Here is a 22573-nt window from a genome sequence, read left to right as displayed (position 1 = left end):
TCTGAATGAATTGAAGGTTATGATGGTGTCTATGATTAAGGAAACTGTATCATCTTTTACAGATTTGGATATTCATTATGTTGATGAGAATGTTGAATATGAACTGAAGGGCTTGAGAATGAATGCATCTGACTTGTTACCATCACATGTTAAAATGTCTGGTCACTCTGTTACAGACATTGATTATAGTGAAGATAAGCTTGCTGATAGTCTCCAAGGAACTCAATCAACCCTTGTATTGCACTTGAGTGGAATAGTATTCCACTTTAAGGATGTTCAATTTTGGTTCAAGAGATTCTCTTTCCCACAACTCTCTGATGAAGGTTTATTGAATATTGATACTGGAGATGATGGTGTTATGATTCACTTGAAGATTAATGTTGATACATCCACTAATGAACTTGGTGATACTGAATGGTTCAAATACAACTCTATCACTGTCGATATTGATGACTTGAAATTGAAATTCACTCATGCAGAACATCACGAAATTCTGTTGAGAGTTTTATCTGGTTACATTCAGAATAATGTTAGAAGAAGACTTAAGGATCAATTACAAGACATGTTGCAAAATTACATGGTTGATGGATTGCAAAGATTGAATCATCTTTTGGAACAATCAAGTGAAAATATCAATAGATTAGGAGATCAATGGGCACAAAGTAGCGGTATCAGAGAATTGGTTTCTGGAGGTGAAGGTATCACTGACACTGTCAGTAGAGTTGTCTCAAATCAACTTGCTGGCTTTGAAGAATTGTAAATATCTCCATAATTGTAGAGAGTGACTATTTTGTGTTGTAATGGCTGTTAAATATTAATATTTATAAATTAAACAATTTTATTTAGAGATTTTTATGTGTTTCAAAGAGAATATTGATTCGAATAACATTCTCCAATAATATTAATTTAGAATTGGTCATCACTGATTTCACTCAATCTTAAGGTACCAAACAAATAATCCCACAAAGGAATGTGTTCAGAGAAATTATATTTGAAATGACGATGATGGACAGCGTGTGCCTTGAACGAGTAGAAATATGGAATCTTAACCTTTCTTCCACTGTGATTCAATTGAACAAAGAAACTAATATACAATAAGAAGAGACAAATTGAACTGACTGGCAATGAGAAGAACATCATTTGACCAACAGCAAAGTAAGCCACCAAAGTTCCCTCAAAGGCATCACCATAAATTCCATCACAGATTCCTCTTGGTGTATTATTCTCGTGATGCCACTTGTGAATATGAATATACATCCACTTATTAACGTGGCAACTTCTATGGAAGACATAGATTAAAAAGTCATAGATAAGTACCTGCTGGGCAACACACCACAGAACTGTGATAATGTACTTGGACATTTCCAAGAAACTCATTTCGAATATATTGGATTCATAACAAGAACCATAGTATCTAGCATAGGCAATTGTAAAAGTTGTCAGCAGAGCGCTCAAGAAGTGATTCACAGCATATGAAAGGAGAACGTAATGAGTTGTCTTATTCTTGAATTGTTTCTTATATTCTACAGCAGGCCACAAATAGGAAAACCATTGTGAAAGAACGGAAACAGCCATGGAAGCCAGGAAGAGCACTGTTGGTACCCAAATCCAATAGTTCATAGTTGGACCACTTTCTAACAAGCCATAATCTTCAGGTTTCGTAAAGTACATTTGAGATTAGTTTTGAATTGTGTTTGTTTTTTTCAGTATTATTAATAAAATGTTTCAAAATTACTGGTCAACAATTCATGAGAATTATATGCCACTTGTGAATTATGATGCAGTTTTGGCAGGACACAACTTAGATGAAAATTAAATGCCCTTTCGAATAAAAACCCATTCATTGAAGGAAGTCGCTTTAGTGCGGGTAATAACTATTCGGTAGTTGACTAAAACAGGACTTGATTTTGTGAAGAGTTTTATACATATTTTGTGGGATACTTCTAAAAAGATAAAGAGTTGACACAACGCAAATAATGTTTCTAAATATTTGGTGAATCTCAATGAATTTCAAATAGACAACAAATGAAAAATTTCAACACTATTGGATTTCACAACTAGTATTACTATTTAATTATCTAATTTCATTTCTTATTGTAAAACTACGTGTTAATTAAACGAAACCATGAAGAAACGAGGATCTGATACTAGTAGCACTATCCTTTTTTCTTTTTTAAATTACCAAATTGGTATTGTACTTCTGTTTAAAAAGTGTAATTGATATTTGGTGCAATGACAATGTTAGGTGGTCACTCTCCAAGATTGGAATAAAAATTCGTTTCGTTTTTCAGAATGGAAATGTGAGAAGTTTATTTCATGATTCATTGTTTGTGGATCTTTGTGTTAAATTTCCTTTGCAATTTGAGTGGCTCTTTGGCCTCATTCGGATTGAAAGGTCTTTCGCCCTTCCTCTAGAGTTTCGAATAATATTATAATGTACAGTATTTCTACAGGTTGCAATTTAGAATTGATTGTCACTGATTTCGTCCAACTTCAATGTTCCAAACAAATAATCCCACAAAGGAATGTGTTCAGAGAAATTATATTTGAAATGACGATGGTGAATGGCATGGGATTTGAAAGTATAGAAATATGGAATCTTAACCTTTCTTCCACTGTGATTCAATTGGACAAAGAAACTAATATACAATAAGAAGAGACAAATTGAACTGACTGGCAATGAGAAAAACATCATTTGACCAACAGCAAAGTAAGCCACCAAAGTTCCCTCAAAGGCATCACCATAAATTCCATCACAGATTCCTCGTGGAGTATTATTCTCGTGATGCCATTTGTGAATATGAATATACATCCACTTATTAACATGACAACTTCTGTGGAAAAGGTAAATTAAAAAGTCATAGATGACCACCTGTTGAACAGCACATAATATCACAGTAAGGATATACTTGATCAACTCGAGAACACCCATCTCAAAAATGTTAGATTCATAACAAGTACCATAGTATCTAGCATAGGCAATTGTGAATGTGGTCAGTATAGCAGAAAGTGTATGGTTAACAGCATATGAAAGGAACACATAGTGAGTTGTCTTATTCTTGAATTGTTTCTTATATTCTACAGCAGGCCACAAATAGGAGAAATATTGTGAAATGACAGAGATCATCATGGAGGCAATAGTAAGGAATGTTGGTACCCAAATCCAATAGTTCATAGTTGGACCACTCTCGAGTAAGCCATAATCTTCAGGTTTAGTAAAGTACATTTCGAATGCAGATTAGTTATATATTGATTATTGTTGTTTTGTTTTTTTGTGAGAATTAAATAATAACAGCTAACTCTTAAATGAATTAAGAGCTGGCAATTAGTGGAAAAACTGTTATACAGATCTAATAATAAACTGGGTCAATGTTCACTGAATACTTTCGTTTCTTTCCATTTCCAATATAAAGTTGCATATTTAAATTCATGTATGCATTGTAAATGATTCATGGTAGTTTCCATTTGGAAGGAATATGTTTTTTTCTGAAAGAGAAACATCCTTATTACAGTGAAAATCTTCCACATACGTGTTTTTAATGGTGCCTCTTCAGTGAATAAACCTTTCGATTTGGGCATCCTATTTTGTTTTTGTACAAAAAAAAATACCGTCTTAAACGCGAACGGTTTTTTGGACTATTTCGAACAAGTAAACCTAATTTGTACTAATGATGACTGACAGGCTCATTTAAAAAATTTTCATGAATGAAACTTGTAGGATAGTACTCGATTTAAAGAAAGCTTTTGACTGTCCATGAGTCTATAATGATGACCACAGTTTCAAGTGTTGTTGTTTTTTTTACTTTTGCAACGGCAACATCAAGCATGATAAAAACCAATACTTGATGTTCATGTAAAGAGAGAGAGAAATCACTTGATGGATACTTTGGTTTAACATTCTATTTTAAATTTTTAAACACACAATAGAAGTACTTTCCTCTAAAAGTCAATTCGCACATTGTAACAAAGAACCAAACATCCTCACTACAGTAGTGATAATATCATGTCATCTACGAATTATTAGCTGGTTACCACCTACGTACGATCTACGGTTCACATATGAATAAAAAAGAGCAAGATAACGAGTTGCAGGATTCTCGTGTTGGTAAGGTGAGAAAGAGTTGAGGCTTTCAAAAAATTAGCGCGCTGACTGCTGAGCTTCTGAGTTGCGATCGCTGGTTTTTGAAATGAGGTATTTTTTTACTGTATCCATTTGATATAAGGACGCCCCTACAATGCTTAAAAAAATCTCACTCGAAAAAATGAAACAATTCTCCCTTAATGTTCGCTTCTTGATGATGATGATGTTGCTTACCATCATTGGCGTGATGGTGGTCAAGGGTGTTGATCCTGATGATTTTAATATTATTTATCCTGGTGAGGAGGCTACTTATAATTTTGATGACGATGATGATGTTGTCTATTACAAATTAGAATCAGTTGAGGCTACCATGAATATGACTCTATTGTCTGGTTTTATTGAAGTTTGTTCCGGAAGAGCTAATATCTTTATTAAGGAATGTAGTGCTACTCCAGAATCACCTTGTGATTTCAGTGATAAATGGGTTCCATCAGCAATTAATTATGATAGACAATTTGTTATTCAACCAACTGCTCCTTTCCAATATCCAACAGGAATTTGTCAAGGAGGTCCAAATGTTAAATGTACCTCTCAAATTGCTTATTATATTGCCATTACACCAGTTACTAAGGGTGTTGTTTCTAGAATTGTAATATCTGGTTATACCACTAAAATTGCTGGAAGAGTTAATTTAATTACAACTGACAATAGAGGATTGAACTTTTTACCTAATGACAGAGCTCTCTCATTCAGCACTCCAACTTATTGTGCTTCAGAAACTGAAGGAGGTTGTAAGAATGAACTTGTTCCTACCCCAGCTTATGTTGCTTGTATGTCACCAAACTCTGCCACTGCTAACATTGCTTCTGTCTGTGGTTGCAGAAATAAGCCAATCAACTTGCAAGGTTGTACTGATTTGAATGGCGTTACAACATGTAGATTGGATAAGGGAATTGTTTCAGATTTGAATTCTGGCTTGTACAGTATTAACATCTTGGTCAATAAGGAAGATATTCCAGAATTGCCTGAATTTGCTTACCTTCCATCCGTATTCTATTATGAACAACCTTCAAATGCTGTTGGTATTGCTTTTGGCATAATCTTTGCTGTCATTGCTGTAGGTGTAATTGTTGGCGGTATTGTTGGAGGTGTCATTTTCTACAGAAAGTACAAAGCCAAGAAATATCAAGAAATAAACGGTAATTAATCATTGAATTTTACTTCAACTTGGGTAATGCTTAATGTTTTCATTAGTTGTTTCTTTTCCAGTTGAAGCTTTTCAATTTGCAAATTCTTTTTTTGAATGATAAATCTCAGATTTTCCAATTGTAATTCGTAGTCACTGCACATGGTATCAAATTTCTGCTTTGGTATCATATCAGTTCCTTCAAAGTCGTCGTCTTCAAGTTCCAGATCATCCAATAACTGTCTTAAACTGAATAGTGCTGTTTCCTTGAAAGTTCTAGAGTTTGGTTTTAATTTTGTTTGAAAGTTTCTTATGGTTGAGGTATTATGATAATCGTCGATACGATTGTTCCTAGACTCAGAAGTAGGTTCTATTTGTTTTGTGTTTTCTTCATTCAAATTTTCCATCTGATTTTTAGGGGTGCTTTCAATTATTTGAGAGCTTGTCGAGGAATTAAGATCCAAATCCAATAATGGACCATTGAAATTGGTTCTTCTCGAAGCACATCTGGATATTCTAATTAAAGTTTCCAGCAATAGTTGTGAGTGCTCTGTTTTTGAATTGAAATATTTAGCCCAATCACTGGGTTCATATTTGATAACAGACTCAATTTTAGTTGATCCGAATAATATGTTCTATATGAAATATTCAATATAATTAGGAATTATACCCAACCTACCAATTCCTGTGGTATTCTCTTAATCGATTTAGGCCTGATTGTGACTTACCTTTAAGAATGTTTGAAAATTTTCCCTCTCAACAACTTCCTTTCCTCCAGGATGTTTGTTAAAAGTTATGTGTTTTAATTTAATCTTTTCAACAATTCTACACAGCAATACTCCGTCCTTAAAACAATTCAAAAAACTCTGTAATGGATTTTGCGTTTTAATTTCCACCAAATCCAATCCTACCAATACATTAATCCACTCCTTCAGAGAATTCAGTAAAGTCATATCCGGTCGCGAGCTTGATGTTGTTTCCTTAGCATCATCCCGATAGAAATCCTCATCATCATAATTTGAAAATTCCTCTCCCGAATTCATCAGTAAGGGAAATAACTTTGAAGGTGTTTGAAATTGGCCTCCAAGAACAGCTTGTTGCATTTTTTTAAATATTTCTAAATCAAATGCTCCACAATTGCACCTTAATCAAGAAATTTACCGTTATCAAAATATTTACAAATAAAATTTCGTCTTTGGGAATAGATATACAAGAGACGTGAATATGAAAATTTAATATTATTTTAATATTTATTAAATTAAGAAAAAAAATGGGTTGATTATGTTTGTTCACTGTATCTGATATTTGTCGGTTATTAAAAAATGTTCAAGGATATTAAGAAAAGAAGTCAATCTCCAACAATTGGGTTTTCTTCGGTATTGTTTAAAAAACCAAAACCAAATTTATTACTAAATGGTATGATGAAATTGAATCATGATAAAGTATTAGAAATTCTTCGGGATGATTTATACTTTGAAGATGAAGCCATTGATTGTGTAAAAAAAGAACGAAACCAAAATGGAAGATATCCTTTGAGTGCTCTCAACGGAAACCATTTATTAATTGCTATTAATGCCTATGAAACAAATATCAAAAGCAATGGAACACCAGAAACAGCCAAACAGTCCATGGTCGACTCCTTGATGGACGAAGGAAAAATAATGGTGAAAAGTGTTGCAGAGCCCATTGCTGTTTGGTTGATTAGTGAGTTTGTTGAAAGAAAACAAGTAGAAATTGAAGAATCCAACAAATCAATAGACGCTGAAGATATTTCAGCGTTCATCAAGCTTGTAATTAGCACAAATGGTGCTATGACTGATAGAACTGACAAAGTTGTTGGTATATTTGAACCTAAAAATATAGTGGAGTCTTCTTCGGTTGTTGTTTTTGGTTTTGGATCTAATTTCAAATTTATTGGAAGAGAAGAGGTTGTAAATATGTTTATGGAAAGCTACAGACCTTATACTGCCTTGATAGAAAATGAAAAAAAGGCCCTAAGAGATAATATTGAGCTCCCATTCATAGCTGCAGCTCCTGGAATTGGAAAATCAAGGATATTGCAGGAGATTGGTCTTGATATGTACAACAACAAACAATATTTTCCGTTATTTATATCATTTGGGAATGGAACAAAGATGGACGTTATGAATGAACCAAACCCCATGAATGGTTTGTGTGTAAGAATTGTTTATTCAATACTTTGTGCTTTTACAGGTTCGAAAGGGGAAACCTCTGTTTTTACTGGGTTGTTACGAAAATGGAATGAATTTTTTGGGAAAAGAAAGGTTCTCGATATTGAAACTATATTAATAGCCTGTAATGCTGTAATTTCTCCAAACGAACATACCAACTTCTTTATTGGTATGGATGAGGTACAAATAATTAATTCACACATTAATAGACCATCTCCACTTGATGTAATTATTTCGTCTATTGGACAGTATATGCAGCATCCAGTCTGTGGCATTATTTATCCTCTATTTGTGGGAACTTACTATACAGGCATAAAAAAGAGTTTTTTGGGAAGTGCTTATTCTCCAAAATACATTCCAACAAAGCCTATGTTACCAACAACAGAATTGTATCAGATTATGGACGATTTGGTCCAAACATACAACAAATTGCAAGGATGGAGAAAAAATGTTTCATTTAAACATTATTTAAGGACATTTGGGGGTTATGCAAGAGGAATAGAATTTTATTTGGTGCAATTATTGTTCAGAGATTTGCTTCCTCAAGCAGCTTGGTGGGAAGCAAAGACAAAAATATTAGAAAAATATGATGTTTCATTTATCTCTTCTAAAGTTAAAAATAAGATATTACAACTTGTGGTTACAAGAAGAGTGGTAGCAAAAAATGATAAAGTAGAAGATGATTTGACTTGGTCTGATTTAGAAAATCAAGGATTGGTAATGTTAGAAAAGGCTAAGGGCCAGGAAGAATTTTTGATCACTTATCCTCCAGTAATTCTTCCATCATTAATGACACTTGAGCCAAGGGAAATTTATAACAATTTATTTAATTCAGATTCTTCTGTATCATCTTGGGAGGATGTGATTCTTGAATATTATTATTTGATTTTAACATTATTGAAGGATCAGAAATCGTTGACATTGAAAGAATTGTTTCCATTTGCTAAAATGAATCCAGCAACAGCAAATTTAAAGATAGAGAAAATCCACTCATGTTACAAATGTACACATGACAAAAGATTGGAGAGTGATATGTCAACGAGAAAATATTTTAATCTAAAATCTGGTTCTACTTCATTTACTTATAATCCATCAAATAACACTAAGGGAGTTTATATCATCAAAAATGTCCCTGATGCCTCGGCTGGTGATGTTCTTGTGTTGGGTATGAAAAATGAGCTTAATGGTAGTGATTGTGTGTTTCATTTACAATGTAAATGGGCTGATTCAAAAACAGCAAAACTGGATTTCTCTACAATAGAAGAGGTAGAAATAATCAAAAACAATAGTTTTGATTTACCAACACAAAATAAGATAATTCCAGTAACAAACATCACAGTTATTGTAACAGGAAAATCAATTACAGATATGCCCGAATCAGAAAAACTTCCCGATAATTTGATAATGATCTACAAAGATAACTTTTCCAAACATTTCGGAACACTATCTGAGCATATGAAATATTTATATTCCACCAATTATCTTCATATTAATGAGTGTGAAGCAAAAGGATATGAAAACTTTGGTATTGGCAAACAAGCTGCGAATGATATCATAACGAAAAGAACATCTGATAAAGAGGGGTTCAAAGATTTAGAAGACCTGGAAAAGAAAGTTGGAAAAGAGTTATTTGGCAAGTTAAAGGATTTAGATATAGTTTTTTAATTTGGAAATCAATATCTGTTGGTCGCTTAATAAACATTTATGTTTGCTTGTACATTTTATTAAAATATAATGTACACATCACTCAGAAGGTGGATTGGAAACATGATGTTTTCAAAATTCCTCAATAATCACTACGTAAATTATCCACTTTAATGATACATGGGATTGAAAACCCAATGGCTCAACGTACTAAGCAAAACTACTTCTTAAAACCATCATCGGAAGTTGGAAATTACTAACACTTTTCATCCTTAAAATAAATTTTAATGGAACTTGACTCTCTTAATTGTTTGCTTACCCAAAATGTCAACTTGACTTCAAGTCATCACCATTAAATGTCATCACACAACAATAAAATTATTGAAAACTTTCATTGGCATGATTGATGCCTTTCCTCTCATCTTCCGAAAAATTTCAAAAAAAAAAGCCATCACACTGCTTTCTCAAGGGTTATCTACTTCCGACTAGTAATAACAAAAAACAAAGCCTTTTTTTCTCAAAGAAGACAACCATCAGCATATCATCAAAATGTCTAAAATTAATGGTATTGAAACAGAATGGACTGTTTTGCAAAGACAACATGGTAATTTGCCAGAACTCCCAGAAGAAGAAGAAGTTGATAAAGTAGCTTATTTTAAATCAGCAAAGGAAGAATTTCAAAATCAATATGCCGGAGCCACACTTGAACAAATTAATGAATTAGAACAAGATAGTAAATATAATGAAGAAGAAGATGATTTCCTTCAACAAATTAAAGCAAGACGTTTATTAGAATTAAAGCAAAAGCAAATGGCCACCAAGTTTGGAGGAGTGCAAGAAATTTCCGCCACTGAATATGTGAAAGAAGTTTGTCAAACTCCAGATAAGACTACTTTTGTGGTTGTTCACTTGTATGCTCCTGCAATTGAAGATTGTAAGATTTTAGATGATCGTTTGACAAAACTTTCAAACAAATTCCTAGAAGTTAAATTTGTTCGTATTAGAGGAAGTGCAGCAATTCCAAACTTCCCTGAAAAGAATTGCCCAACATTGTTAATTTATAGAGGAGGTAATAATGTTGCTCAATTTGTTGGATTGGGTAAAATTGGTGGAAGAGAAATGACAGCCAATGATTTGGAATGGATTTTGTCAACCATTGGTGTTGTTAAATCGGAAATGAAACAACCACCATCATCACGTGTTGCTGGAAATTCTGGTTTCAAATTTACTGGTGATTTTTCTAGTACTGTTGGTTCTACGTCAACTGCTGCCAGAAGATCCGCATTCGATTATGATGAAGATGACGAAGATGATGACTACTAATTTCTCTCTAGGAACAATGTAATATAAAATACTAAAATTTAAAAATCTTATTATTCAATTCTTTTGTTAAGTAAGAAATCCAGCAAGATTGCATTTTCCTCTTCCAAAATGAGAGAATTGAAAGTTGCCTAAACCATTCTTCCATTTCACAAACTGGTAAATGTTCACATAGATCTATTAAAAAAATGCAGCACTTTCTGACTGTAGATGTTGTGCAGTTGATTCTTTGTTTTTTAGAAGGAAGAGAAACATTTCGTTTTCGAGTCGTAAATCACAATTTCTATCAAGCAAAGCAAAACCTCGGATTCGAATTGAAAATAGATCATGCAACCAAACTCACTAAAACTATTAATCAGTTAAAAGATAAACAGACCAATATTACAAAATTGAAATTGATAAATGTTAGAAACATACCCTGTGAATTATTCGAAATGAATGGTTTTTCAAGGGTTGATACTCTTTCTCTTTATGGAGAATGCAATTTTATTGAATCATCAAATCTTGGATCAGCAGTTTATTTACCAAGATATATTGGAAATGTAACTAATCTCAAACTATTTATGAAATCATTCAAGAATGAATTGATCAATTGGTTTCAAACTCATTATAGTCAACTGAAAGCATTGGAAATTAACCTTTCTGATAGTTCAATTCCACAATATATTCTAGATGAATTTTACAAAATTCCATTCAATCTGGAAGAATACAAATTAACTGGATTTCCCAAGACGCCAAATATTTCACCAATGAAAAGTTTGAAAACCTTGAAAATTGAAGTTGACCATGAAACAGATTTTCACAATATTATGAGTAGTGAAGTTAAATTTGAAAGAACTTGACTTGGCTCTACATTTCAGAAATCAAAAGGAAATTATTGAAAAAGCACCTCAGTTGTTTCCTTTAGCTTTTTCCAAGTTGACTAAACTCGGAATTCGAAGAGTATATAATTTGGATTTTTCAAAATTAAATTATTCTGGTATATTTAACAAGAATTTGAGGGAATTAACTTTGACGGATGACAGTTTGGAGATTCTTAATTATATTAAGGAATTGAAAATTGTAAAGTTGGATTTGGATAAAGGTGAAGTGGATTTAAATTCATTATTTTCATTGAAAATGGAATCACTCTTTGAATTGACACTTCGAAATAAGAAGTTTACAACTCAAAATATTGATTTCTCAATTTCTAATAATTATCCAAATTTAGAAAGGATTCATTTCATCAGTTGTGTTTTGGGAGATGAACATCAATTTATTAAGAACAATCCATCTCTGAAAGAAATTATATTTGAGAATTGTAATTTAGAAAATGAGAAATCATTCAGAAAATATTTAAATGTTAAACTCATTCAAGAAAATAGCCAAGCAAAACAGGGAACAAATTGTTTAAATTGTTTCAGTTATATTTTGTTACCTATTGCCTATTGTTTCTGTTGTCTTTGTTGTAGAGATGAAGAGGATTAATAAACTAGAACTCTTGTTAAACTTGAATAAAAGAAGAATTAACTTTTTCAAAATTTAAGGCAAGTCCTTCACTTGATCACTATTCTTGTTTGACTTTCTTAGTTGGAGGTTCATCAGCAACATTTGATTCGGAAGGTCTTGCAAGAGCTTTCTGGTCTGATTTGGTTGCATACTCTATGTATTGTTTAAGGATATTTTCAATTGAGCCAGTAATTGCCTTTTTTGCATCTGGGCTCATTCTCGTCTTGGTGAGTTTGAGAGTTTGTGGAGAGCCTGCTTTAATTGTTTCCTTGATAAGGTCTACTTGTTCTTTAAGAATTGTTTCTACATGTTTTCGGGCATTTAGTTTCTCTTTTAGAGAAAATACCTTTTCATTTGAAATGAGAAACTTTTTTACCTTTTCACAATGCTCACATGAACATGAAAGGGTAATGTGATTAAAAACCCACGTAGAGGTTCCTTCCAAGTCCAAGTCCAAGCTATGGGAAGCATTGGGTGTAGTAGCCGAATTAAATAATACTTTGTAGGAATGTTCCAAAATCATCCGCAATCCAGTTCCAGTTCCAAAACATTCAATTCCATTAGTTTTGATTATTTCTTTAACCAAGGAATAGGAATACTTTGGAATTGATATTTTTTGAATCAGTGCATTGGAAAATCTTATTTCATCTGCACTCCTATCATTATTTCTGAAAAAGGTTAATAAATCAACGTATTCTGATGCATTTTCCAATTTGAAATCAAAATTTTGGATGATACTTTCAAATATTTTGTCAGATAAGTGTTTAGCTTCTGCACTGCTCTGCATGGATAATTGTAGAATAGCAAGCCTCCTTGGGGTGAAGGGGTATCGATGCAGATCTTTCAGAGCCAGAACTAATAAAGGTTCAGTCTTTTCAATGCCAAAATGTTTCATCACTGCTACAACCTCATTCAATTCCTTATCGTCCATTTTACATGACATTCTATTTAATAAAGGTAGAGCCAAGTTAATCATGTTCAATTTGATGACAACTTCTGAATTGATTAGAGAGCAACCAACTCTTGATTTATCAATAGACAGCTCTGATTTGACATACGCATCAATAAATTGGTTTAGCTTTTCTGAGTAACTTGGATATTGGTCTTTCAATTTGAAAATGATCATAATAGCATCTGGATGTGCCCACTCCATATTTAATGACTTTAGTGATACTACCTTATCAACAAAATGAGTAATCCAAGATTGCTCGTTCAGCTCCAAAATCATTTTTCCAATTGCTGTAATTTCATTTGAATAATAGTTTTTAGTCTTGACTGTAATTATGAAAAGAATAAAAATATTTAGTACTATTACCAAAAATATCAACTTACAACACTTTTCTAAACTATTACTGACTAATTCCTTGAAATGTTCAGTGCCATGATTCTTGATTACCTTGGTTAATAAAATTGTTGCTTCCTCAGTCTTGAATTCATCTACAATTAATACCTTTTCCACATATTTCAAGCTTAATGGAAGATAATTCAAGGTAAGGCAAATATCTGAAAACTTTGACATGTCTACAAAACTCCTTGTACTAAGATTGTCTTCAGAACAGCAGAGGAGAGACGAAGTGTATGCCATCAAAATGTTTTTCTTCTTATCTGTTTTTTGTTCCTTATAATCTTTCCAAAATTTTTCTAAAGGGTCTAGTTGATTACAGAGTGATTTGAGTTGCTTTGGATATATGAGGATACATGTACTCTTGTAGCAACGATTTATCTTCATATATTCAGTAAAATCTTCCTCATCTTCAACCTGTAATAATTAAACTGAAGCGCGAATCTCAATAATACTTACTTCCTTATGAGTTAGCTCCATTCTCCTTCTAGCCACATCAGGGAGCACTTCGTCTTCAACGATAAAATCAATTCGTACATTATTTGTTGTATGAGCCTTATACCTGAGTTCAGTATCATACTTCATATCAGAGAGGCATATGGTTTCTTCATGTTTTTCTAAAGTTGCTAAATGAACCTCAACGTGTTCAAGTTGTGAAAATAACTGATAAGCAATTTTGTCCTTTCCTTGCAACACAGATGGACCAAGGGTGGCCTTTGTATATTTGTTTTCTAAAATGTAACAGAGCTTGGTATACATTGGAACCTTGATCCAAGTTTCTATAATATTCTGCATATCTCTCAATTGTGTAGCACTGTCATATGGTGCAATTCTATCAGATCCAGAATATTTCAAATTATAAACCAACGATAATCTGTATCCAGAGGTTAGTGGTTCTCCTTTGTGTTCACAATTAGAGTAAAAGCTGACATAGTATGGAGAATAGGTGGATTCATCTTTGTATTGGAATTTCATTTCCTTTCCGCTGTGAGACAATGTAAAATTACCACCAGTGAATGAGCTAGGTAATTGAACTAACAAGTTAGCAACTATTCCATCCTCTTTATCAATATCCGTGCAAAAATCAAATAAACCTCCCTCCTCATGCAATATCATTTTGGAAAGTGAGAAGTCAATCTTCTTTTCATTCAAAATACCAAGCTTTGCTTTGACCTTTCTAACTAATTCTTCAATTGACGAATCCCATTTAGGGTTGGTAATTCTGAATTTATGTGGATCCAAGTGCCATGATTTGGTAATGTTTACATTTTCAGTCCTTCCAAAAGAACAATTCCTTATCAATTCAGTGACCTGTTCCGCATAAACAATTGGCAGTGGTAATGGCTTGTATTTTCCATTATCCTCAAGAAGAATTTCAATAGCAGGCATCAAGTAATTCGAATCCAATTTTCCTCCAGTAATATAATCTCCATTCAATACACAACTCTGCTCCAACAAATCCAATATTCTCTTCTTGATGTTTTTATCTGGTGGAAGTAATTTCTCAGCAAGACAATCTCTTTTAATTAACAAAGTTTCCAACTCTGGTGTTGGTGCTACAATACACTCATCACTAAAATATGAATCATCGGAATCATGATCATAATCTCTTACAGTATATCCCAACGATCTGGACATTTGTTCGAATTGTCTGGGATTTAGGCAATCCATAATATCCATAAAATCCTCGTCAGTTATTTCCTCTTCATCATGATGGCTTGGTTTTTTTGCCTTTTTCACCATTTTTTTTATTCACAAAACTGTTATTTGTTTACACTTAACGAAAATATTAAAAACTTTAAAATGGATCATTATTAACAATTAAGAGGACTCAATAGCAAGTGCCAATATTTAAAATAGATCGTTTATTAGCTTCATCTATTAAAGATAAATCCATCACTAGAAATCTGAACTAGTAACGCTCTCAATAGTTGATCAGGAAGCAATGCTACTCTATCACAATCAGTGAAAAGCTTAGCACGATAAACTGATCCAAACATTAGTAATAGTTGATAAAATTCTTCACAACATGGTAAATGTAAGTAATTTTTACAGACAGACACTACCTCGAAATAATTATCGACACTGATCTTAAAATTCTTCAACCAACAATCGATAAGGTATTTCATTTCATGTTTCATTGCTGTTGAGAGGAGGGACATGTTTTGATTGGAATTAAACTCAATATTTCCACATCTATAGCATGCTTGGATTATAATCTTCACCAAATCGACATTTTCTGATGGATCTGGAACCATGAAACCATCTTTAATATTGTCAATTTCTTGATTCTGAAAAAATGTCTCGAATATTGAGCTAGAAGAGCTTAATATAGTTTTGTGGCAATATAAAAACTCATCTTCACTCAATTTGACACGAAAATCATATGTTCCCTTATCATTATATAAACTATTAACTCCTTGCTGAAATTTTTCAACAATTTCATCAATGATAATAGGACTTGGTTCTGAAATTGCCATTAAAGGGAAAATCCTGACGCTGTTCCTTAATATTATAGAAATATTTGAAAGTATTTTGCTTCCTTCTGGAGATTTCAATTGAACAGCAGTATATTCTGTGCAATATTTGTTCAACTTCTCAAGGATAAAGTTTGAAAGTCCAAGATTTTCACATATTTTCAATAATTCTTCAACTTTCTCCCATACAGAAGATAGAGATGTCAAGGAAAGAGAATTGATAAACTTGGTAACCATGTCTTGTTTCAAATCAAGAAATTCAGCATTTTTAAAGAATCCCAAAATATACAAAACATTGACTGTATACTCTTCATTGAAATTCATCTTATCATCATTATAAATCATAGAGTCAATAAGTTTTTGTACAATTTCTCGTTGAGAAGAATCCATTTCACAAAGGAGTTTTTCATTTCTCAACACTGTTTTGCTAAATTCAGGTGAAAAATTTTCCAATAGTGGCATAAATCCATAAATATCCAATCCAAACAATCTATCTCTGTTATACTTTTTCAATTTAATCTTTGGGAAATAAATGTCTCGTTGTAATAACACAGTTTCTTGTTTTTCCAAATTAGTACTTCCAATATGAGGATGCAATGAAAAATCAAATGGTGCATCACCACTATATCCATGTTTTCCATTTCCTGCTATTGTTACAATATTTCCATTTTCCAAAACCTTTCTAATTCTATTATTGGCAGAATCTGCAAAATAAATTTCATTATTCAAAGTTACAAATAGACCTGTAGGGCATGCAAGTTGAGCTCTCGTTGCAGGTCCACCATCACCACTGAATCCTTGTTGTCCAGTTCCTGCAACAGTTACAACATTTCCATTTTCCAATATTTTTCTAATTCTATTACTGGTATTATCAGAGAAATAAATTTCATTCTGTGGAGAAACAAAAACACTTGTTGGACTTTGTACTTTTACAGAAGTAGTACTGAATCCATCACCCATTACTGTTTCAAGAAATCCATTTCTTAATATTTTTCTAATTTTGTTGTTTTTGAGCTCGGCAAAATAAACTTCATTCTTATCTGAAACATGAAGACTCACAGGTCCATTTAGTTTTGCATTTGTTGCAAGAATACTGTCACCAGAAAATCCTAGCTCTTCATTTCCAGCTATTGTTACAATAATTCCATTTTCCAATATTTTTCTGACTCTATTATTGTTCGAATCTACAAAATAAACTTCATTCATATTGGAAACAAATATACTCATAGGACAATTCAATCTGGCACTTGTAGCTGGTCCATTATCTCCACTAAATCCCTCCTCTCCGTTTCCAGCTATTGTCACAATTCGTCCACTTTCTAATATCTTCCTAATTCGATGATTGTATTGGTCAGCAATGAATACTTCATTCTTATTAGAAACAAAAACACTTGATGGGCAATTTAGCTGTGCATTAGTAGCCAATCCATCATCTCCACTAAACCCTCCTTTTCCATTTCCTGCTATTGTAACAATTCGTCCACTTTCTAATATCTTTCTCACTCTATGATTATATTGATCGGCTATGTAAATTTCGTTAGTGGGAGAAACAAACACTCCGAACGGATAACACAACTTGGCATCTGTTGCCAAGTAGGAAGAAGTATTGCAAGATGAAGATTTTTTTCTTGGATTATTTTCGCCGTCAGTTTCGCTATCAGAATTCTCATCCAAAGTTCTTTTCATTTTTTTAATAATTTCAATAATTACATAATGTTGTGTGTTTGATGTTTTGATAATTCTATCCATTTATATCCCTTTATTAATAAAATTCCTGAACAACAACAATTCAGATTTGCCAACATTTCTAGAACTTTACGCCCAAAACTCTTTTTCTTCATCACTTGTGAGAGCCACTACTTCATCATATTTAGATAATTGATGAATTGATGTAATTAAAATACAATCATCGTCTTTCACTATTGAAAATGCCACTCTATTAACATATGCTGTACTCTTTTCGTTTCCAATCTTATTCAAGCGATCTAATACTTGACGAATGTCTGTATCTGTTTTCAAAATATCAATGAAAACAGCATTGTTTTTCCCTTTGAATTTCACTTTGATTTGCATGATGATTTCTGGTGAAAGAATTGAATCATTTGTGGTAGGTTCTTGCATTAGTGATGGTTGAATGGTTTCAAATTGTTGAACAGTCTTCTCAGCTTCCTTAAAAGTAATTTCCTTAATTCTTGTAACATCCTTTTCAGGTTCATTTAGTAATAATATTGGAAGAGGTGAGCCATCTGGTAATAGTGGTAAAAGTTCAATGGGAAATTCAGAGGTATGCAAAAGGTTTTGCCTTTTCAGAGCTGTATACTTGAGCAAAGCTTCTTTTTCTGCTGTGAAATCCAAAGCTGCTCTATAAAATAGGATTTTCATTTGGTGAGCTTGATAACAATGTGGATCTATATCCAATGCCGTTTCTATATAACCCAATTCCATTGAGCTATCGCCTCTATTACTACAGATTCTGGATAAAAAGAGAAGTAATACAGGGTCCTTGCTATACAGTTCTTGACTAGTAAGTTTTTCACCATATTCCAATGCTTTATCCAAATAACCTAAACAATTGGATAAAAACATTGCAATAAAGTTTAACCTATTAATCTCAAAGTGCTCAGACAATAACAACATTTGCTCAAACACTTGTTTTGCATTTTCAATACTGCCAATAGTTAAAAAGCAGTTTACCATAATTGCATATAATCCCAAACTATTTGGTGATAAATTCCTTGCATGTATCAAGTCAGCTATACCATTTTGATGATCATTAGAAAGGGTGAATAACATTACACCCCTTTTGTAATAAAAGTATCCAGAGAGCATACTCTTGTCACCATAAAGTTTGATTAGCTTGGAATATTCATCTACCAACGAATAAGTCATTCCATTCAATAATTCTACAAGTAGTAACTTTTTTTTTTGGCATGCCAATGTGAAGAATGAATTTGTAGAGTTTTCCAATCTTTGTAAAGATTTTTCAGGCATTTTCTTGTTCATTAGTGAAATGGCATGTAATTGTTCAAATATAAAGCCCAAGTATGGCTCATTGGTCTTAATTTTCAGTGATAGTTGATCAAGATCTTGTATCATTTTGTCCAATGTTGCTGTATCGGTAATGGGTGTTTGTAAATTAAATTGAAATTCCCAAATTCTGAAATCTCTTTTCAATAGACTGCTACAAAAGATTAATCCTACCATGTATGCAATACCTAAACTATTTCCTTGCTTCGTTTCATTGTAATATTTGGATAACAATTCCATTGAACCATTATTGAAATCTGAAATCAATGATAATTGATCATATAGTATCAAAACAGGTGAAGGATTCTCCAAATTGTCTAAGTTTACACTATTATTCTGTCCATGTATGTGCATCATAATAATCATGCAACATAGATCGAGAGCATTCAATATGGTGAGTCTACTTTCCTTGTCGTAAGTTAGAAATCCATTCACCATTGAAAGTAGTAATGGTTGATCTTTGAGATATTCAATACCAGACATGTATTTCGCCAACTTCTTTGACCAATAATGGCTAAAGAAAATGTTACGCTGTTTGTGTTTGTATTTAGTTTGACATTCTCCCAAATAGTTTCTAATAGATACATCAGTTGGTGGACAAAGCAATTTGAAAAGGACAACACCCATACTACAGCAATCAATCTTGAATCCGTACTTGCCATCAAAGGCCTCTGGTGGTAAGTAGTCATCTGTTCCCTTTTTATCTGTATTGGTTGTGTGATCAGTTCGAAAGGTTTCTCCAAAGTCAGCCAATGCAATCTCAATAAATGTTTCATTTTCTTCATCAAATGATTTGACAAGAATGTTTGAAAGTTTGATATCACAATGAACAAGATTATGTTTGTGTGATAAATTGACAGCAATACATAATTGTGTCATGATTTGACCAATTAGAAAATCAGTCAATCTCTTTCCTCTTGATGTGAAATATCTTTCAATAAATGTTTCCAAATCTCCAAACTTGTAAAATGGCATTACAATTCCAATGTAACCACCACTACCATCACTTTCGAAATAATTTAGAAATTCCATACTCTTGGCAATATATTCACACTGAACATTCTTCATGGCTGTGAAAATTTCTTCTTCTCTCTCTACAAGTGCAATATCACCAGTCCCTTCACTTGGTTGCATCACTTTTAAAGCAATTATTTGTTGATCATCATTTTGTGTATCAATACATGAGTAGGTGGTGCCATATGCTCCTTTTCCAACTGGTGTAGGATTGGAAAAACGACTGCCAAAACATGAGGGAAGTTGAGTTTGACTGATCATTTGACCAGATTTTTTTGGATTCTTTTTCAGAATGACAGTGTCACATTACAAAAAAATGTCACGTCAACCTTATGCATTCCCTTCTTCTTTTTGTGACAGGTTTTTGAATCCGCTGTTTATTGGAGAAGGAGGTTACGGAGTTGTATATCGATGCTTTGATCGTTGTTCAAACCATGAAATTGCATTGAAAATTATTAATTTATTAGAAGAAGAGGAAAGAGAATTCATTATTGAAAAGGAATTGAAGATATTTAATTTGAGAAAGAGTATTGTATGTGAATATTTGGTAGAGAGTTTGGAATACATTAATCATCATTCCAATATTGGGATTGTAATGCCATTTTACAAGTATGGAGATTTGGAAACATTTATTGAAAGATATTTCACATCAAGAGGAAAGAGATTGACTGATTTTCTAATTGGTCAAATCATGACACAATTATGTATTGCTGTCAATATTTCACACAAACATAATCTTGTTCATTGTGATATCAAACTTTCAAACATTCTTGTCAAATCATTTGATGAAGAAAATGAAACATTTATTGAGATTGCATTGGCTGATTTTGGAGAAACCTTACAAACTGAAAACACCAAGAAAACACATAGGGGAACATTTGAATATTTACCACCTGAATCAATTAAACATAGACTCTATGATTACAAAGTCGATTGCTGGAGTATGGGTGTTGTACTTTTCAAAATACTCTTCCCCGAGTCAACAATTAGTTTTAAGGATATTGTAGATGAATGTGATTTTCGATTTCTAAATTTAAAACTCGAAAATACACAAGCAACCATTGAGAATACATGGAGTGAAGTGTTTCAAGCAAAATTCATCAATGAAATCTCTACGAGGGAGGTTGACCAATTCTTTGAGCTACTATTATTATCCTTTCTAACATATGATAAGAAGGAGAGATTATCATCGTTGAATGCAATGGAAATATTAACCATTAATAATCTTAGATTAATCATATGCAACAATCTCCAAATAATAGGTGATAGAGAATTTACAGGAGTTTTAGAAATGAATAGAATACTTTCTCATTTGAATGCCAATAGTATTGAAGATTCAATAGAAATACTTGACAAATATTATATGAAATTATCTATTGATGATGCTGTTGAAATTAGAATCAAATACTGTGTTGGCTTGCTTTTGGCCATGTTTTTATCAAGAGATGATATACATGTTTGGGAGAGAGTTTATGGAGGAAAGTTACCAAACATCTCCAAGGCATTAACACTGCTTGAGTCTTTGGAATTTCTCTCAAGAAAATTCAATACACACCAAGATCCGAACAGTGGTCATGTGTTGGAGCAATTGAAGGGATTCTTACATCTCTACAAGGGTAACACTAAGCAAGCTCTACAATGTTTGGATAATTCCTTGAAATCACATTTCTCCATTCCTGTCATTAATGCCAAATTGGGTATTTTGGAGCAAATGGGCTCAACATTCATCCTTATTGCTGAATACACTAAAATATTGGAAAAATATGGGAACAGTTTAGATGATTTAGCTCATTATTACTTGAAAAGAGGAATAATTATTTATCAAGTTGGTAAAACAAAAGAAGAAAAGCTTAAAGCATTCCCAGATTTTCTAAAAGCAAGAGAATTGGAACCCAATTGCTTGGTAATCTATGTTTATTTAGTTCAGTACTATGCTGAAATTGGAGAGATTGAAAAAGCCAAGAAAATTTTCAAGCAAATGCTGGACCATTTTGAGGAATCAGATGTTTTGAGTATGATTGCCTCTCAATTATCAGTTATTTTCAATGAATATGAGAATGGTCTTTCGTATGCTGAGCAATTATTGAAAAACTATTCCAATAATTCTACAATTTTAATATTCATAGCTTCCATTCATGCAAAGTTGAAACACACTGAAAAGGTACTTGGTTACATTGATAGAGTATTGCAAAGTGAACCAAATTTTGAACCTGCGCACGAACTGCGAATTTCTTACTTTCTAAAATGTAATCAGAACAAATATGCAAGTGAAGCCAATGAAGAATATTTCAGAATTAGACAAGTTTTTAATAACCAAATGAAAACTCCTGAATTTCCTATTGAGTTAAGACCTCTCTATCCTGACAACTTTTCTCCTCTAGAGATGACTTTGATATATTATAACGATTCACCACCTATGCAGCATCAAACACCAGTCAAGGTTTCCACAGAGAAAATTCAAATTCATACAATCAAAATCAAATTGGAAGGTTCTCGTGTTTCTGTTTTAATTGACATATCACAGAATGACACTGTCGAGCAAGTTATTGAACGTTTGAATTTATTTCTTCTCACTCGAGTCTCAATAATTGCTCCACGAGTATCACTAAGGACGAAAGAAAATTTTCTAATTAGTGATGTTTCACAAATATTGAAAGAAGATTTCATTCGTGCCCTCCACTCTGAACAAGAGAAGGATTTACAATAATATCAGCTGTATTTGCTGACCGTAAACACTCATCACCCGTATATTTAGCAAGTTTCTTTTTTGTAGAGATGGGAAGTCTCAAAATTGAATAAATA

The 22573-nt window shown here is 32.7% G+C and overlaps 12 protein-coding genes across 12 annotated transcripts in view; 6 read left to right on the top strand and 6 right to left on the bottom strand.

Annotated features, from left to right (window-relative positions):
• Window positions 1-760, top strand: part of NAEGRDRAFT_65022 (uncharacterized protein) — a gene marked incomplete at both ends in the record, with an annotated part of 2124 nt that extends 1364 nt beyond the window's left edge. The window contains one exon of the mRNA XM_002679811.1: window positions 63-760. Coding sequence (XP_002679857.1) covers window positions 63-760 — 698 coding nt within the window. The remainder of the gene's footprint in view (window positions 1-62) is intronic.
• A 63-nt stretch (window positions 761-823) lies between these two features.
• Window positions 824-1671, bottom strand: NAEGRDRAFT_78961 (C-5 sterol desaturase; the record flags this gene model as incomplete). Its single annotated transcript, XM_002679676.1, has 1 exon — window positions 824-1671. The coding sequence occupies one exon, from the start codon at window positions 1669-1671 to the stop codon at window positions 907-909; it is 765 nt and encodes a 254-aa protein (XP_002679722.1). The 3' UTR covers window positions 824-906.
• Window positions 1672-2288: 617 nt separating this feature from the next.
• On the bottom strand, window positions 2289-3778 carry NAEGRDRAFT_78960 (C-5 sterol desaturase). The gene has a single exon (XM_002679675.1). It carries the CDS (start codon window positions 3224-3226, stop codon window positions 2462-2464), a length of 765 nt encoding a protein of 254 aa, XP_002679721.1. The 5' UTR covers window positions 3227-3778; the 3' UTR covers window positions 2289-2461.
• Window positions 3779-4262: 484 nt separating this feature from the next.
• On the top strand, window positions 4263-5288 carry NAEGRDRAFT_65019 (uncharacterized protein; the record flags this gene model as incomplete). Its single annotated transcript, XM_002679810.1, has 1 exon — window positions 4263-5288. The coding sequence occupies one exon, from the start codon at window positions 4263-4265 to the stop codon at window positions 5286-5288; it is 1026 nt and encodes a 341-aa protein (XP_002679856.1).
• A 686-nt stretch (window positions 5289-5974) lies between these two features.
• Window positions 5975-6370, bottom strand: NAEGRDRAFT_65018 (uncharacterized protein; the record flags this gene model as incomplete). Its single annotated transcript, XM_002679674.1, has 1 exon — window positions 5975-6370. One exon carries the CDS (start codon window positions 6368-6370, stop codon window positions 5975-5977), a length of 396 nt encoding a protein of 131 aa, XP_002679720.1.
• A 219-nt stretch (window positions 6371-6589) lies between these two features.
• NAEGRDRAFT_65017 (uncharacterized protein) lies at window positions 6590-9124 on the top strand (the record flags this gene model as incomplete). Its single annotated transcript, XM_002679809.1, has 1 exon — window positions 6590-9124. One exon carries the CDS (start codon window positions 6590-6592, stop codon window positions 9122-9124), a length of 2535 nt encoding a protein of 844 aa, XP_002679855.1.
• A 528-nt stretch (window positions 9125-9652) lies between these two features.
• NAEGRDRAFT_31887 (uncharacterized protein) lies at window positions 9653-10426 on the top strand (the record flags this gene model as incomplete). Its single annotated transcript, XM_002679808.1, has 1 exon — window positions 9653-10426. One exon carries the CDS (start codon window positions 9653-9655, stop codon window positions 10424-10426), a length of 774 nt encoding a protein of 257 aa, XP_002679854.1.
• A 431-nt stretch (window positions 10427-10857) lies between these two features.
• Window positions 10858-11265, top strand: NAEGRDRAFT_65015 (uncharacterized protein; the record flags this gene model as incomplete). Its single annotated transcript, XM_002679807.1, has 1 exon — window positions 10858-11265. One exon carries the CDS (start codon window positions 10858-10860, stop codon window positions 11263-11265), a length of 408 nt encoding a protein of 135 aa, XP_002679853.1.
• Window positions 11266-11969: 704 nt separating this feature from the next.
• On the bottom strand, window positions 11970-14996 carry NAEGRDRAFT_47425 (uncharacterized protein; the record flags this gene model as incomplete). The annotated part of the gene is made up of 2 exons (XM_002679673.1): window positions 11970-13670; window positions 13791-14996. The coding sequence occupies 2 exons, from the start codon at window positions 14994-14996 to the stop codon at window positions 11970-11972; spliced, it is 2907 nt and encodes a 968-aa protein (XP_002679719.1).
• Window positions 14997-15127: 131 nt separating this feature from the next.
• Window positions 15128-17416, bottom strand: NAEGRDRAFT_47424 (uncharacterized protein; the record flags this gene model as incomplete). The annotated part of the gene is made up of 1 exon (XM_002679672.1): window positions 15128-17416. One exon carries the CDS (start codon window positions 17414-17416, stop codon window positions 15128-15130), a length of 2289 nt encoding a protein of 762 aa, XP_002679718.1.
• A 48-nt stretch (window positions 17417-17464) lies between these two features.
• Window positions 17465-19891, bottom strand: NAEGRDRAFT_78959 (serine/threonine protein kinase; the record flags this gene model as incomplete). Its single annotated transcript, XM_002679671.1, has 1 exon — window positions 17465-19891. The coding sequence occupies one exon, from the start codon at window positions 19889-19891 to the stop codon at window positions 17546-17548; it is 2346 nt and encodes a 781-aa protein (XP_002679717.1). The 3' UTR covers window positions 17465-17545.
• A 172-nt stretch (window positions 19892-20063) lies between these two features.
• Window positions 20064-22478, top strand: NAEGRDRAFT_47422 (uncharacterized protein; the record flags this gene model as incomplete). The annotated part of the gene is made up of 1 exon (XM_002679806.1): window positions 20064-22478. The coding sequence occupies one exon, from the start codon at window positions 20064-20066 to the stop codon at window positions 22476-22478; it is 2415 nt and encodes an 804-aa protein (XP_002679852.1).
• Between the last annotated feature and the right edge of the window lie 95 nt (window positions 22479-22573).

Source organism: Naegleria gruberi (assembly GCF_000004985.1).
Source record: "Naegleria gruberi genomic scaffold NAEGRscaffold_12, whole genome shotgun sequence".
Taxonomy (NCBI): Eukaryota; Heterolobosea; class Eutetramitea; order Acrasida; family Naegleriidae; genus Naegleria; species Naegleria gruberi.
Note: the sequence above shows the minus strand (reverse complement) of the source record. Positions and strands in the feature narration are given on the sequence as shown.

What these genes read in the sequence shown, in the direction of transcription:
- NAEGRDRAFT_78960 (XM_002679675.1), bottom strand. Translation starts at nt 3,226, where the DNA reads ATGTACTTTACTAAACCTGAAGATTATGGCTTACTCGAGAGTGGTCCA.